This window comes from Danio rerio, chromosome 24 (genome assembly GCF_049306965.1).
Source record: "Danio rerio strain Tuebingen ecotype United States chromosome 24, GRCz12tu, whole genome shotgun sequence".
In the NCBI taxonomy this organism is placed as follows: Eukaryota; Metazoa; Chordata; class Actinopteri; order Cypriniformes; family Danionidae; genus Danio; species Danio rerio.
The window spans coordinates 44,512,433-44,529,589 of record NC_133199.1 but is presented as its reverse complement, the minus strand read 5'-3'; the positions used below and the strand labels follow the sequence as shown (position 1 = coordinate 44,529,589).

General features: G+C 38.9%; 1 protein-coding gene and 1 long non-coding RNA gene across 12 annotated transcripts in view; one reads left to right on the top strand and one right to left on the bottom strand.

Moving 5' to 3' along the window:
- slc22a17 (solute carrier family 22 member 17) overlaps window positions 1-10,729 on the top strand; it is a 28,470-nt gene extending 17,741 nt beyond the window's left edge. The window contains exons 9-12 of one of the 2 annotated variants that reach the window (XR_012399597.1): window positions 694-917; window positions 1,822-1,933; window positions 2,399-7,427; window positions 7,594-10,729. Coding sequence is in view for 1 of the 2 variants with exons in the window: in XM_002666734.7 (XP_002666780.2) it covers window positions 694-917; window positions 1,822-1,933; window positions 2,399-2,675 (613 nt within the window). In the remaining variant the exon portion in view is untranslated. Of the gene's footprint in view, window positions 1-693; window positions 918-1,821; window positions 1,934-2,398; window positions 7,455-7,593 lie in introns of those variants that run through there. The other variant, XM_002666734.7, reaches the window with a different exon arrangement.
- The window catches only part of LOC101882775 (uncharacterized), a 73,809-nt gene that overhangs the window by 7,955 nt on the left and 48,697 nt on the right, over window positions 1-17,157 (bottom strand). For 4 of the 10 annotated variants that reach the window (XR_012399605.1, XR_012399604.1, XR_012399608.1 and 1 more), the window contains 3 exons: window positions 10,760-10,892; window positions 1,824-1,959; window positions 14-915 (listed from right to left, as the gene is read on the bottom strand). This is a non-coding gene — a long non-coding RNA (uncharacterized lncRNA). Of the gene's footprint in view, window positions 1-13; window positions 1,120-1,823; window positions 1,960-10,759; window positions 10,893-17,157 lie in introns of those variants that run through there. The other 6 variants (XR_012399611.1, XR_012399610.1, XR_012399606.1 and 3 more) reach the window with 4 other exon arrangements.

Below are 17,157 nucleotides of genomic sequence, written 5' to 3'. Positions count from 1 at the left end.
TTCCAGAATGAGCTTGGGTTGAAATCAAATGATTAATTTAGAAACAGATTAAGGCCCTGTTTACACTAACACATCTTAGTTTTAAAGTGCACAGATTTTTGGAAATGCTGAAGAGGCTGTTTTCATTTTAAAACGCTGCAGCTCTGTGTCAGTGTGGATGGGCGTAAACGGAGACATCTGAAAACGTTCACCTCTCTGATTGGGCCTGTTCTCAATGTTAAGTGCACACAGTTCAGTCTTGCACCCTTTGCTGAAGTTCAGACTTTGCAAGTTTGATATGGAAAAGGACACATCGGGTAAAAACAGTGTACTGTATAACCTCATTCACATCACTTCGTCTTAACAATAAAATGAAAATATGATATAAAGAACTGCCTAATTACATTTTGAAATTAACTTAACACACACTAAAACTGTTGTGGCATACATATTCATATGAGCGCCATCTTCACTGTATGCATATTTATAAGAAACGGAAAAGAAAATGAATGAATGATCAATTATAACCCACATTCAACACTGCACGTGCTGTGATGTGCCTATTGCACATGATTACACTATAGGACATCAATGCTGAAACCATCTATTGTCCAGCCCTACTCTATACATGTGAAAACAGAAGAGTACATTTTGATTTGATGCCAACTTGAAGAGGCAAAAGCATGCGTAAGTGTGTGTGTGTGTTGTGCTCAGGTTCATCTCTCATGGCATCAGTCACTGCTACAGCTCCTTCAGTGATGATGTTCGGGGAACTCCTCCGACCTTCTACTGGACGTACCTGCTGTCGGTGTGTGCTGGCGGCGGAGCCTGGCTGCTGCTGTGGGCGACAGTGGACCGCTGCGGCCGGAGGGGGATCCTGCTGCTGGCCATGACCCTCACAGGACTGGCCTCGCTCATCCTGCTCGGACTCATGGACTGTAAGTGTGTATGTGTAAATTACTTCCCTCGTGAGACAAAATTAAACGCCCTCCTTTTAAGATTGTATTCATCTTCAAACATTTGAGAAGTGTTGTTTAACAGAGCAAGGCCATTTTCACAGTGTTTCCTTTTAGATTTTTCTTCTGGAGAAAGTCTATTACTAGTAGCATCTAGTCAAATATTATGTAGTCATCATGGCGACTATCAAAGAAATTAGAAAGTTATTAGAAATTGGTTACATCTAGGCCCATCACAGTAATCAATATATGGACTCATTGCATAACACATGAACATGGCTCAATCAAATTAAAATGAAAACCAGATTAACAAGTTTATAAAACACAGTTCGCAGAATATCTGCCAAAATTGAAAATAAAATGAAATTATTTAATGTTTATTTCCTCTGCGACAACACATCGTCACGTTGATTTTCACTGCATTTCCGCATCAAGACTGCCAATATTAAAACGAAAAGCCAAACTGAAAAATAAAATGCAAACAAAAAATGCTAACTTTTTTCGAGTCTTTTCATTAGTTTTGTTTTTCCTGTAAATGATTCAATAAATACTATACCGTGCCATTCATACAGAGGTATTACCGTACCGTGAGATTCTGATACCGTTACATCCCTACTGTATAGGTCTGGTTCTCTAAAACCACCCTAGAGTCTATTGTGGCCCCTTATAAAAATTGATTGGCCATCCCTGCTTTAGACTCACTCTTTGGCATTTGTACTTTCTACTTTATATCTCACAGTTGTATTCAACTTATTTCTGAATACTAAAATAACCAACAACATAAATAATAATAACAATAACAATTACTTGTATTCTTTATCCCGGGGCAGAAATGAGCTTCCAAACAAATTTTGCTGTGTGTGTGTGTGTGTGTGTTTGTGTGCAGACCTGAGCGATGGAGCCATGAAGGTGTTCTCCATAATGGGTTTGTTCTCATCTCAAGCGGCTGCTTCTCTCTCCATTCTGTTCACGGCTGAAGTCATGCCCACCGTCATCAGGTACACACACTCTTCTTAAACCCCTCCTGAAACAGCAGGATGCAGGGCATTAATGGAGAGTGAAATGGTGAAGAAAAACAACACACACACACACCACAGAGCTGCTTAGGGATGTAATGTACGCATGCCTGCTGTGTCATTCTGGCTGTCCGCAGAGCTTTCTCCTGGGAGGACTTTGCAGCAGTCGCTCTTGTTATTGACTTATTAAAAACACAAAGAGTTTTCACAGCCCATCTTGTGGAGCTTAACACAAATACACAAGCAAGAGCATGAGCTTGGGTCCCAGAAAATGTGTGTGCAGGGCTGTCACAGTTACAAAATTTGGCTGAAGAGGAATTGAGTTCCTGCAATTAATTGTAGGTTTTGCTGCCCTTACAGAAATCTGATATAAGATTAAATATCTACAATTTTAAACATATAAAAATTCAGATGATTAAAACTGTGAAATTCTTGTTGTGTCCACAGAGGAAGTGGTGTTGGAGCTGTAATGGCGCTGGGTTGCGTGGGTCGCCTCAGCTCTCCTCTTATGGATCTGCGTAATCACTATGGCTACTTTCTGCACCATGTGGTTTACTCGTCTCTCGCCCTGCTGGCTGTCCTCTCCATCCTGCTCCTCCCAGAAAGCAAACGCAAACCCCTTCCACAGACTCTGGCGGATGGAGAACAGTACCGGCGGCCGCCACTAGTCCGACACCGGAGAGATAACGTTCCTCTTCTGGCCACACCAAACCCAGAGACCTAGCCTTCGCACTTCACCTACTGGGGATCCGCAGCCTCTTAGCCTTGTATTAGTAGTCATTCCTAACACGTGTCGGTGGAGTCGTCGCACATGGACTCTATCCTGAAGTGTGTGAGGAGTGTGAACGGTACCAAAACTGTACCAGAAACCAGCGGAACGCGTCCAGAGTATGCAGACGCTCCAACATGTCAGCGTGCAGTGCTGTGAGTCAAGGGCAAACGCTCCAATTCAACACTGAAGCCTGACCCGTGTAGCATCCACTGACTGACAGTCATATTAAAGGGTTAGTTCACGCAAACATGAAATTTATTCTCAACATCACGGCATCCCAGGTGTACATCACATTCTGCTTTCAGTCAAATCTATTTTAAAAATCATATTTGGCTCATAATTTTTATTTAAAAGTCTAATAACACACATCCATCTATGCTAATAAATGCCTCACGCGGCTCGGGTGTGTGAAATAAGATTTCCTTTAGTGAAACTAGGACTGGGTTATATAGCCTGTTAAAAAGAAAATAATCCCTAATTTTTCGATTTAAATCCATTTTCTTGTCGGCTTAGTCCCTTTATTAATCTGGGGGCGCCACAGCGGAATGAACCGCCAACTTATCCAGCAAGTTTTTACACAGCGGATGCCCTTCCAGCCGCAACCCATCTCTGGGAAACATCCATTTTCATTCATTTTCTTTTCGGCTTATTCCCTTTATTAATCTGGGGTGGCCACAGTGGAAGGAACCACCAACTTTTCCATCATATGTTTCACACAGCGGATGCCCTTCCAGACAGGAACACCAATACACTCTCATTCACACACATATGGACAGTTTAGGCCGCGTTTACACTAATGCGTTTTCGTTTTAAATTGGCGTTTTAGATCAAAAACGATCCGCGTTTCACCTAGCTTTTCTGAACATATCTCCATCCACACTACGCCACCAAAACCGTATATCACGTGACCATTAGCGCACTCTGTGCATGCGCATTCTAGTATAAACAGGAAGCATGCGTCTCGCTCGGCATTTGGTTAATGCTAGTCAACAAACACCGGTTGAATAATGAACGCGATGGCTAAGAAAGCAAGAGAGGTCTTTTTGTGAACAGACGTGAGCGATTAGCGAGAGCTCGAACAAAGCTTGCGAATATATGCAGCTGCTGTAGTAAAAAAAGGCAGAGTTTAACTGCACAATGGCGCCATAAACAGAAAATAGTGCAAACAACGCTCCCATTTCTGTGTCCATGGTGTTGTTACAGTGAAGGCTGGTCGGCTGTTTTCCGGTAGAGTTAAAGCCATGTGTTATAGTCATGTGATAGGGGCTTGACGAATAAGGGAAGGATATGCAATGACACAAAAGCTCCAATCAGCTAGCGAATCTCAGCAGCCCCGCATCTGTTTTCAGATGTCTCCGTTTTCCCAGCAGCAGCATTTGAGAAAGATAACGGCCTCAAAACTCCGGCCTAGTGTGGACGGATGGCGTAACCGTAGCAAAACTTATAACACATTAGTGTAAACAGGGCCTTAGCCTACCCAATTCCCCTATAGCGCATGTGTTTGGACTGTGGGGGAAACCGGAGCACCCAGAGAAAACCCACGCCAACAAAGGGAGAACATGCAAACTCCACACAGAAACGCCAGTTAATCCAGCCGAGGCTTGAACCGGCAACCTTCTTGCTGTAAGGAGATTGTGCTACCCACCGCGCCACCGTGTTGCCCTTAAGTCGATTTTACCCCCCACAAAAAATGCTTGGCATTGAAGGTTATTACCTAATCATAATTATAAGATATAAAGAAGATCAAATTTCACAAGCTCTATTTATAATTCAGGATTACTGCAGGGTCTAAAATGTCTTAAATCTCAAAATCCACATTTTAGGTCTTAAATGTCTTAAAATGACTGAAATATTGTGTTGTAGGTCTTAAATTTGTTTTAAATGGGTCCATTCTTCGTACGTGGATTACTCAGTTAGCTGGATTTGAATGTTGATGATTTGACACGATCCAGGATCGTTTCGTTCTTCTAGTAACAGTTCTGGTAGCTCAAACCTGTGTAGGAGCAGGTTCATTTCATATAAACAGCATTAGATCAGGTCAGTTCAAGCACAGATAATACAGAAAGTATGTACGGAATGCGGATAATTTCTTAGTTATATACACTTGGGAAAAGAGTAAATGCATATTTATTTGTAACTATATATGTATAAAAGTAAAAACAATATATAATAATAAAGCTTATACAATCTGCATTCTGAAATAAATGTAAAAGACTGCCACCTGGTGGTTCAAAGAGAAAATTTATTGATATGAACTTTTTTAGATGCAAATGCGTACATGCACAATATTCAACTAAAAAAAAAGGATAATAATTTATGCAGTCATGCACGTGTTTTGATCACTAATATGCCGGTGATTGACACCTTTACCGATATCAAAATGCTTTTTTGATGCAAAATTAATTTATACAGTTATTCCTTACGCCAGTTACAAAAACATGAATCGGCCTAGGCTACTATAATAAAGAAAATCTCTAAATGTGGAACTAAATACATTGATTTGCATTGAAATACATGATGAAAACTCTCGACACATGAAAGTGTAAAGCCTGCAGCTCACAACAAATTTGGAAAGTTACTGCGTGTCAGATTTAACAAACAAATGTTGCTAATTTGATGTAATTTTGATCACCTGGATAATTGAATATTAATCAGATGATGTCATTATGCTGCTGTGCCGTCAGCCAATCGTTGCATTGCTGATCATGATTTCTAGGATTGATAGATCTGTCCTTCATAACAAACGCAGCGATCTCAGATCAGTTCATTTAGACATTTTAATCTGATTCACGAACTTGTTAGAAGAACCAAATTAGCCAGAGATCAGTTATCAAGATTAACAGATCCAGGATCTGCCAAATCATCTGAGATTATTTAAGCGAGGTATGAAGAACGGACCCCGGGTCTTAATTTTCCTTTGTTTATGTTTTGCTATGTTTCTGGCCAAAACCCATCCAATCACCAACGATCCATCTCAACAAATTTTAACTCTATTTTCTCATTTTTAACTCTATTTATCATAATGGTTTAATTATTTATCCTACAAATACATTTGTTTAAAAGTCCTCCATGTGTTTACTGCGGAGGACACCGACCTGGACAGATAGTTGTCTGTAGATTTAGTTTATTATAGTTTTTTAAATGTATAAAATGTATAGAATTTCATTCATAATGGTCTTAAAAAGTCTTCAATTTAACTGGGTGACGCCTGCAGAAAGCCTGTAAATGCATATAAGACTTGAATAATAATAGTGTAAATGACATTTTATTTAATATGAAAGTAAACTACAGTGAAAGTAAAATCATAATGATTGGTAAAGTTGGGACCTTTCTCCAAGTAGATTTTTCTTTTTTAATGAACAAGCATTCAGAGGTTTATTCATATTTATTTGGTGTTACTCACATTAGGCTAGTGGGTTGTATCTTATTTGCGTTGGGTTTCTGCATCTGGTAGATTAGTCTAGTGCTCTGAGCGAGTTTTGTCAGTGTTGATTTTTACAGTAATGAACATCTTTGTGGCTGGGTCACATCATTTATCCAGATACAGCAGCGTTAGATTGGTTACAGTCATCATCTTCTCCATTAATTGTTTTATTCATTACTCCTCTCTGTGAGAAGGGAAGGTATGGCGCACAGTTTCAAATGAAAGTGTGACGGAGCGCTTTGAATAGTGCCATTATTTGCGGGAGTGTTTGTGCATCCATGTTGTTTTTCATTTCATTTTAGAGGGCAATGTTTCTCCGAGTTCTCCTCTACTCGCTGGATGTTGTTTGTGTGTATCTATGGCAGTGCAGGGGGAACTACGGGAACCCAGTGGGGAGCGTCATGTCACGTGTTAGAGTGAAAACCGAGTTTCATTCAAATAAATTGATGTGAACTTCACACTCGAGTTAAAACTGATTTATCGCCCAGACCTAAGTCAAACCATGTTTTTTTTTTGTAAGAAACCTCCAAATTATTTTATGTAACTTCCGGCAAGCGCTGTCTGTCATCGTCTTTCTTTTGAGGTGATTTTTATTGGTGCATTAGTGCAATCAGCTAAACAGTTGCCTCAATGCAAATAAATACAGCAAACTTTGCAATATACACGGTAAACTAACAAAACATACTGTAAACACACCTTATGCCTTTTCGGAAGGTGCTGAAAAAAATGTATAGTCCATCAGATTAAACTAACAGATGAGATGCATGGCTGCTTGCGTCACAAAACGGCTGCTTTTTTGTGACCCTGCCTTGCCTGTTTTCAAAATAAGAGTCCCCTCATATTTATAACTGTTGTAATCTCACTAGGAAAGTTTGTGGCCAATTAAACGCTGCCTGGGGGTTGCATATTAATGATCCCAGTGGATCGTCAGAGTTAATGATTTGTTCCAATTGGCCTGATGTTCCTGGTGAACGAGGAAGCAGTGTTTGAGTCTCACTGTATGTCATTTCCATGTACTGAATGCTTATAGTCCAACTATGTCTAAGTATATGCTGATTTTCATTATTTGTAACATTTAAAAAAACTCAGATTGGAGTCGTACACCTAGGATGCCATAAGGGTAAATGATGAGCTCATTTAAATTTTTGTGTGAACTAACCCTTCAAACCATCCGCAGAGACAAGGGCTGATTGTTTTTGAAGTAGTTGATCTTTTTGAAAGCGGGTTTATGTTCTCACTCCAGATTTAAGAATAATGGAATCGGTTCTCTTAGTTCAGGGGTGTCCAAACTCGGTCCTGGAGGGCTGGTGTCCTGCATAGTTTAGCTCCAACTTCCTCCAGCACACCTGCCTGGAAGTCTAGTATACCTAGAAAGAGCTAGATTAGGTGGTTCAGGTGTGTTTAATTGGGGTTGGAACTGAAATATGCAGGACACCGGCCCTCCAGGGCTGAGTTTGGACATCACTGTGTTAGCTCTTTAACACGTTGCTGCTAAAAATGATGCACCATCCTGAGGATATTTGAAGGAATGATTATCACACTGAGGATCACTTATATGCACTTGAGTGGACTGAGTCATGATTATTATTATTGTTATTATTATTATTGTATGTTACATGTCACTCGGGATTGAAGGAATATTAAAGGAATATAACTTGAGATGTACACTTGAAGAAAACATTTCATCCTGCTGAATTGAATTATCTTTAAATTATTTCCCAAGTGCTGTTTAACAGATCGTATTCAACACATTTTAAACGGTAGCTTTATTAACTCTTTTATCTTTGCCATGGTGACAACACACATAATATTTTACAAGATCCTAGTATTCAGCTTAAAGTGACATTTAAAGGCATAACTAGGCCAGTTAGGTTTATTAGCGAAGTTATTGAACAACTGTGCTTTGTTCTGTAGACCAGTGGTCCTCAGCCTTTTATCACCGCGGACCGGTCAACGCGTGAAAATTTTACAGCTGACCGGGGGTGGTCGATGGTTCGTAGGTTGCTAGGCGACCATAAACCATTTTCTCAGAGGATGACAAGCTGACAAAACATTGCTGCAGCTCCGATACAAGATTTATTTATGGAGAAAATTACAAAGAACTGCAGTGTTTGTGTGTTCTGTGTTTGTCTGAGATAATTAGTCTTCTGAAATGTGTATATTCAATAAGCTGAAGCTGATCAGTCAGTTTTTGTTAGTGATTTGCAGTGCGCTTGCAGGATTCATTCAGCTGGGTGCATCTGGAAGAGCATGTCATGCCGCTTACATGACCTCCATTGGAAATAACGAATATCACTGTCTCTCCACTCCACCTATAGCTGGTGTGTGGTGAGCGCACTGGTGCTGTTGTCCTGTGGCTGCTGTCGCATCATCTAAGTGGACCTGCACACTGGTGGTGGTGTGGAGAGACCCCCCCCCCCATGATTGTGAAGCGCTTTGGGTGTATGGCCATACATAATAAATGTGCAATATAAACACATATTACAGTACATTACAAGACTTAATCCAGAAAAAAAGACACACTGTGGAAAAAAGCAGGCCTTACTCTGTTAAACATCACTTGGGGAATATTTGAAACAACATTACAATTTTTAATAATTGATCTGTAAGTGCAGCACCTGTTGTTGATTATCACAGACTGATTTATGGTGACCGGAGATCATGATGTGCTGTAATAATCTGCTTTTAAAGCCTTGGTTGAACTGCTCCACAGACTTCCGTTGTTCCTCATTCTGTGCAAGCTGAAGGACGAGGCGTAACAGATCTGCAGTCTTTTATAACTCGAGCTGTATTTACCCTGAAATATTCCTTTAATGACTTTACTTCTGTTCCTTAGCTTAAAGGTCGAAGCTGTGGGTAGGTCATCTGAATGTTGACACTAGGGCTGGGTATTACGTTTAATTTATTATTTATATGGGTTTGATTTGATCCAATATTGATTAGTATTTAATATTTAATTAAAAAAATGTTAGTTTCCGGACAAATATTCCACAATTGAATATAATTGTTAGTAAATGAATCCCTCCTATTCATCTATATTAGTGAAGAGCACATTTACGGTACATTAACAATAGAGCCACTAAATTATTTACTTTAGATAAAAACCAATCTGTGTGGATACATGGTATTAGCACTTGGAGACATTATTTGCAAATGTGGTTTAAGAAGATTTATCTTTACCCCCATTGCTTACTTCTACACACCAGACTTTAATCTTGCTAACTTCAATTGGCTACCGAGATGTTTTTGTTTGTTTAATCATCAGGAAGGCGACTGATAAATGGCGACATCTTCAGGATGATTGGTGAAGTGCAGATATTCACTCTCTAAACTCATTCATTCATTTTCTTTTCGGCTTAGTCCCTTTATTAATCTGGGGTCGCCACAGCGGAATGAACCGCCAACTTATTCAACACATGTTTTACGCAGCGAATGCCCTTCCAGCTGCAACCCATTGCCAGTAAAAATCCATTCACACACATACAGACATCCCAACTTGGGAAAAGTCATTACCGGGGGGAGACAGAGATGATTTCTGCAGGAGACTCCCGGTACTTCCGGGACACTTGGGATGTCTGCATACACTACAGACAATTTAGCTTACCCAATTCCCCTATAGCGCATGTGTTTGGACTTGTGGGGGGAAACTGGAGCACCCGGAGGAAACCTACGCCAACACAGGGAGAACATGCAAACTCCACACAGAAATGCCAACTGACGCAGCCGGGGCTCGAACCAGTGACCTTTTTGCTGTGAGGCGACAGTGCTACCCACTGCGCCACCGTGCTGCCCCCACCCTCTAAATTACAAACATTAAAGTCTGGATATAGTCTAAATTTTGTTTATTTTAATAATTTAATTTAGTTAAATTTGAGTTTATTTTGCGAGTGCAAAACGTCGTTATTCTTAAAGTGAACAATTAATTTATGCAAGTTAACACACTGAAAATAAAAAGTTTGTTTTGTTAATCCTTAATCTAAATCTGCCATCTGATTGGACTAAATATGCTTAAGACATGCTTAGCCACACCCCTCCAAACAATAGTTTGCTGTGATTGAAAGACGAGAGGTGGAGCACAAAAATAAAGCTCCGCCCCCTACTCAATATTCCATTTGAGTTGGAAATACATCGTAATACTGAAAAGTCTCAAGTTTTCAAGTGGATTAAGGGATTTGCAGCATCAGTATTATTTCTTTAAATTGAATTTCGATAAAAATCAATGTTATTTGTTGTTGTTTTTTTCACCCAGCTCTAGTTAACATGTTTTGAATTGATTTGGATCTCATGTCTGGCTCTATGCTTTCCCTTTTGTATTTGCACATTGCATTTTTAGTCAGATTATGAAATGCCGAACAGTGGAAATGTGAGTGATCTAGCTTTTCTCCTTTCTTTGTGTTAGATTGTTTAAAATGCACTTAATAACTCTGAACCGATAGTAATAATTTGAATTATCATTATTACTACTTGAATAATAACAGATAATAGTAGTAAGTCTGGTGATTGTGCAACAGTTACTAAACAATGCTGTAATTATGAATAAATCCTTAACCAAGTCTAATCACGAATAAACTCTGAAACCCTGGGAAGTGAATGTGCTTTGTGGAATACTCACGCAGTGCTGTTGTTGAATGGTCTGTTGTACTTTTGGTTCATTGTTGTTTTGGATGTAGGTTGCGGGTTGTTGAGTTCGGTTCAGATGAGGCCGTGATCCGCCACAAAAACACTCCACACTGCAGCTCTCCATTCTGCAAAGATCACAACAAGGTCAGTCTGTGTTTGAGATTCACTTATGCCGAGTTCAGACTGGAGGAATTTCGCCCTGACAGGTTTTGAGAAATCGCAGACAAATGCCTGAATTCACAGGCAAATTGGTGCTCGTGCACGCGAGTATCAATCACACAGTATGACCTACCAAAGACGTGATCTGAGAGAATCGCAGATGAGTCGCCGATGCCTGTGAGATATTCTAGTAGTGCATTTATAAATAGCCAGTGAAAAGAACAAATACATAGAATTTGAAGCATTTGTATCCATTAGAAGGCAGATTTACCCATTACTTTAATGAAACTTGTGATTACGTTTAATTCATTCTTTATTCTAAACAACAGTTGCATGAAGTAGAATGATCCACCTTTAAGCTAAATGATCAGCTTATTTAATATGTTGTCTAATTGGCCAACGCATTTGACCGTAAATAAAACCCTTGACCAATGAAAAACCGTTCGCCACGCCCCTAACAAAAAAAAAAAAAAGAAATTGACCAATGAAAAACGCTTTACCCCGACCCTACCTTTTGCCACGCTCATTGCTCCAGACTGCAGTTACCCATAACTCAATAAAGCTGCCAACACCCAAAGCACGGCTGCTTCTACAAGGTGGTAATCTCAAAACTCAACGCATTACTTGAAAATATTCGAAATCTTCAAACTAAAGTGAAGATTTAACTCTAACAAGTCTTTCTAGATTACTAACTTGAATCAATGAGACATCAAAAAGCATGAACTTCTGGTTCCAGAACCCCCCCCCCCCCTTTCCCTTCATTTATTATTTATTATCAATTTGTTTTATTATTATATTATTTAATTATCTTTATTTATTTTTATTTTCACCTTTTTATAGTAATTTAAGGTTCCCTGTTTGGGCTTCTAATAACGTTCATTGTCGTAGAGGTTTTTCAGGACAGTTTTAATAACCTATCTCTATGTGTATATCACCATTCCTCTAGTTAATTGTTTATTTTTGATTGGCTTAATTTTAACATTACTTAACCCTATAAGTACAGATTTGGCTTATTTGGTTTGGAAATTTGTTTTATTTACATGTATGTATGTGTGCATATTTATATGGATATATGTGTGTGTGTGTGTTTGTTTGTATGTATATATGTGTGTGTTTATGTATGTATGTATATATGTATGTGTGTATGTATATATATATATATATATATATATATATATATATATATATATATATATATATGTGTGTGTGTGTGTGTGTATGTATGTATGTGTATATATGTGTATGTATATGTATTAATTAATTTTATTTGTCATTTTTAATTGCATTAATATTTCCTTGTCATTATTCTTCAGTTTTTCCTTACTGACAATATTGTTGTCATGGCTGACACTATTATTAATACTATTATTTAACAACTTTTATATTGATTAATATATGTATATCTACACATTTTGTTTTATGCTGATTGTCCACGGCATGTTTTTCTGTGTTAAAAAAATACAAAATAAAAGAAAAATTCATTCATTCATTCATTTTCTTGTCGGCTTAGTCCCTTTATTAATCCGGGGTCGCCACAGTGGAATGAACCGCCAACTTATCCAGCAGGTTTATACGCAGCGGATGCCTTTCCAGCTGCAACCCATCTCTGGGAATCATCCACACACACATTCACACACACACTCATACACTACAGACAATTTAGCCCACCCCATTCACCTGTACCGCATGTGTTTGACTGTGGGGGACACCGGAGCACCCGGAGGAAACCCACGCAAACGCAGGGAGAGCATGCAAACTCCACACAGAAACGCCAACTGAGCCGAGGCTCGAACCAGCAACTTTCTTGCTGTGAGGCGACAGCACTACCTACTGCGCCACTGCCTCGCCTACAAGTAAAATTTGATGGAAAAAAAAAGTCTTTCTAGATTACTTGTATTCACAACATTTTCCTTTCTTAATTCAATCTTACGCAAAGAATGCTGGGAACAATTCCTTCATGTTGTTTCAACACAAAACGCTGAAGTGTTACAAATTTAGGTGGACTAAACATAAAACAAATAAACCCGGCAAGAATTGTGTTGTTTCAGCTCATTTTAAACAGGTAGTTTGAACAAGCAGCAGTAATCATTTTATTTCAGTATAACATTAAACATAGTCAAATATAGTCTTACAAGAGACATGCTTTGCTTTGCAGATGAGCATTACAGTTGTCAGACAGCTGGCCGCTTGTGTTCGCTCGTGCTGTAAATCCTGCAGATCATCTGACTAATTATGAGATTCCTGCCTGGAGATTCAGGAGCCTCTGAGGGGTTGATTGTAGACACATCCAAAACCATCTGACTTGTTGAACACTTGCACCTTGTTAACATGTGACCTTTGCTGCTTAGCTGTCTTCACTTAGTTGGTGCCACATCTAATTATAGATCCTCACTGGTTGTCACTCTACTAACATAAAAAATAATACCACAGTGATTTACAGTAAAGGCGACGCAGTGGCGCAGTAGGTAGTGCTGTCACAATAAGAAGGTCGCTGGCTCAAGCCTCGGCTGGCTCAGTTGGCGTTTCTGTGTGGAGTTTGAATGTTCTCCCTGCATTCGCGTTGGTTTCCTCCGGGTGCTCCGGTTTCCCCCACAATCCAAACACATGCGGTACAGGTGAATTGGGTAGGCTAAATTGTCCATAGTGTGTGTGCGTGTGTTTGAGTGATTGTGTGTGGATGTTTCCCAGAGATTGTGGCTACAAGGGCATCCACTGCATAAAAACGTGCTGGATAAGTTGGCGGTTCATTCCGCTGTGGTGACCCCAGATTAATAAAGGGACTAAGCCGACAAGAAAATGAATGAATGATTTATAGTAAATGTATAGTGCATTTGAACCATACTATAGTAAAGTACTTGAATTAATTGGTTGTGGTGATTATTTAGTTTCGACCACACTTTTCAATAAGGTTGCATTAGTTAATGGATTTACCAACATAAACAATGAACAATGCATTAATTACACTATTTGTTCATGTTAGTTAATGAAAATACAGTAGATGTTGGCTTAATGCAGTGGTTCTCACACTTTTTTCACCAAGTACCACCTCAGAAAAACATTGTCTCTCGAAAGTACCACCATAATGACTGGTATTGAAAGTGTAGAGGTGTAATTACAGATTATTTTTTCTTATTATAACTAGTTATTATTGTCAGCCACTTTAAACATTAAAAATAGTTTGAACATTAACACTGAACTGTGCTTACAGGTGAAAATAAATTAAACATCAACGTTTAAATTAAAATGTGCTTTTAAAAGTTAATTAAAGATGGCACTGTTCTTAAAAAGTAAGAAGAAAACTGCTGTAGTTAAATCTAAAGTGTTATCATAAAGTAGCCTATTCTTTAAAACCTACAAATGCTTCTTGGACCTAATAAATATAGGCTATATGTCATCATATATGTATATATAACTATTTTTAATAAATTTCAATATACATGATGCATGCATACGACTTTTTTATACAAGTATCTTTAAAATCTAAAAATGACCTTGTATTTTAAATATATGAATTGGATTTACATATTTAAATTAGAAAGTAGAGCTGCTTACTGCAGGTTAGAGTAGGCTGTGTGTCAGAAAAGCAAGGGATTATACCTGTCAACATTGGGATATAACAATACGGGATATGCCCAAAAATATGAAGGAAATCTGCTTCAAATGATAGAATACATTACAAATATTAGAACATTTGAAAATAAAATAAAAGGTTTAGTCTATTAAAATCAATTTACTGATCACATTGTTGTTATCGTGCTCGTCAAAGGGTTAAAAGTGTGTTCATTTTTTTACTTTAGTTATTCAGTGATTCCTCTGTGTACCACAGTTTGAGAACCACTGGATTAATGCATGTTGAATGATTATTGAATGCTCTACAAGTATTGTTCATGTTAGTAAATACATTTACTAATGAATCCTTATTGTAAAGTGTGACCTATAAACACCCTATACACACTCTACCGTAGTTTTCCACAAATATAGGGTATATTATAGTACAAAACACCACGGTTTAAACCTAAAATACACTGAAGCATACATTAACAGAGTCAAACCTACTATAATATATACAGTATATTACACTTTACTACAGTATGGTTTAAAACACTATTACTGTATAAACGCTACCTGACACAAGTCTTGTTGTGGATCCCAGTCGTAAGAGCAGCAAATAATAACTTGACTTGACTACTTGATCATTTAGAAGTGTCAGAAGGTGGATTTCTCTGATGAATCTGTTGATCTGCATCCCAATCATCACACACACGGCAGAAGACCTACTGTGACCCTTATGGAGCCAAGATTCTCACAGAAATCAGTCAGGTTTGGTGAAGAAAACATCATGAGTTGGGGTTATAATCAGTATGGGGGCGTGCGAGAGATCTGCAACATCAACAGCCTGAGGTATCAAGACATTTGTGCTGCCCATTACATTACAAACCACAGGAGAGAGCAAATTCTCCAGCAGGATAGCGCTCCTTCTCATACTTCAGCCTCCACATCAAAGCCCCTGAAAGCAAAGAAGGTCAAGCTGCTCTAGGACTGGCCAGCCCAGTCACCAGATATGAACATTATTGAGCATGTCTGAGGTAAGATGAAGGAGGAGGTGTTGAAGATGAACACAAAGACTCTTGATGAACTCTGGGATCCTGCAAGAAGGATTTTTTCTTCATTCCAGATGACTTTATTAATCAGTGATTTGAGTCATGTCAGAGATGTATGGATGCAGTCCTCCAAGCTCATGATGGAGTCAGACACAATATTCATTCTGTCTCCACTGCAGCAGGACTTTATATTCTATACTGGACATTATTTCTGTTCAGTGACTTTAGTCTAAGCAGAGTCAGACCGCACTGTCCTAATCAAATCATTAATAATCAAGACAAGATCATATTTTATTGTGCTCAATAATTAAACTCTCTAGAGGCCTTTGCCTTTCATATAAGCCACTTCTGATACCAAATCATCAACTAGAAGACAAGATATTGTTTGTTGTTGCTAAAACTTGAATAGGCCACAAGACTTTTGTCAGGTAGTGTAAATTAGGTTCTTGTCTGCTGTAACGCTTCTTAACAATTGACTTAAAAGATTTAGTATTTCTATAGCCATCAACACACAGTAAACGATCAGCTAGATCTGAATGAAAAGGTCAGCTGTGTTTTATTAGTTTACCCTCTAAGATCATTTACACCATGACAGGGTCGCATATGCAGCAGTTCTGGGCAGGCGACCAAACGTTTGTCCCGACAGAAAGATGATACCCGCATATGTCTCGCATGTCTTGTGACGGCAGACGCATGCACTGGATATCACAGTAAGGCCATCACTGCTTTAGTTTCAGCACTGCAATAAAACCAAGTGCTCCATCACTCTTCTTCTTTATATTTATCTTTCAGTGAAACGCGTTACATAAATGGCAGGGCTACTGTCTGCGGCTCAATCAGCGGGCGTCACTTTCCAGGAATTTCACAGGGTTATCTTTATACCCAAGGACAAAAGAGGAGACAATCCTGAAGCGCTTCATCTGTCGCTCATTGACCTTCAACCCATCTGAACCTGTTATGTGACACACAGCTTTACAATGCCATTTCAAACCTTTCTGTGTGCTCATGACAAGTCAGTTTATATTCCTCGCTGTTTATATTAGAAACAGGGCTTGTTTTAATATTGGTGTTGATGAATTTGAGCAAACATCATGGTTAAATCTGCTCTGAATACTGCTCTAATTTGTAACCCTGAACCACAAAACTGTGCAATTTTGGAAATTGAGATTCACACATTGTATGAGTGTTGAATAAACTGGTTTTGGTAACACTTTATAGTGATGGTCCATTAGAGTATTAGTAGATTATCTGCTTAATACAGGCGTGTCCAAACTCAGTCCTGGAGGGCCGGTGTCCTGGAGAGTTTAGCTTCAGCCCTAATTAAACTGAAGCAGCTAATCAAGCTCTAACCAGATATACTACAAACCTCCTGAGCAAGTTGGAGCTAAAGTCAGCAGGACGCCGGCCCTCCAGGACTGAGTTTAAAAACTCCTGGCTTAATATCTGCTGATTCTGCTCCTTCGACAGACATTTAACTGACTATAAACGGGCTTCCACCCCACATCAGACATGCTCCAACCCTATCTGTTTTTAAAAAGCGTTTGAAGCGCCATCTTTGTCCCTTAGAATTTGAGCCTTTTTAATGTTGAGGGGTTTTGCCTTATGTTTTAATTGTTATGTATGTGATGTA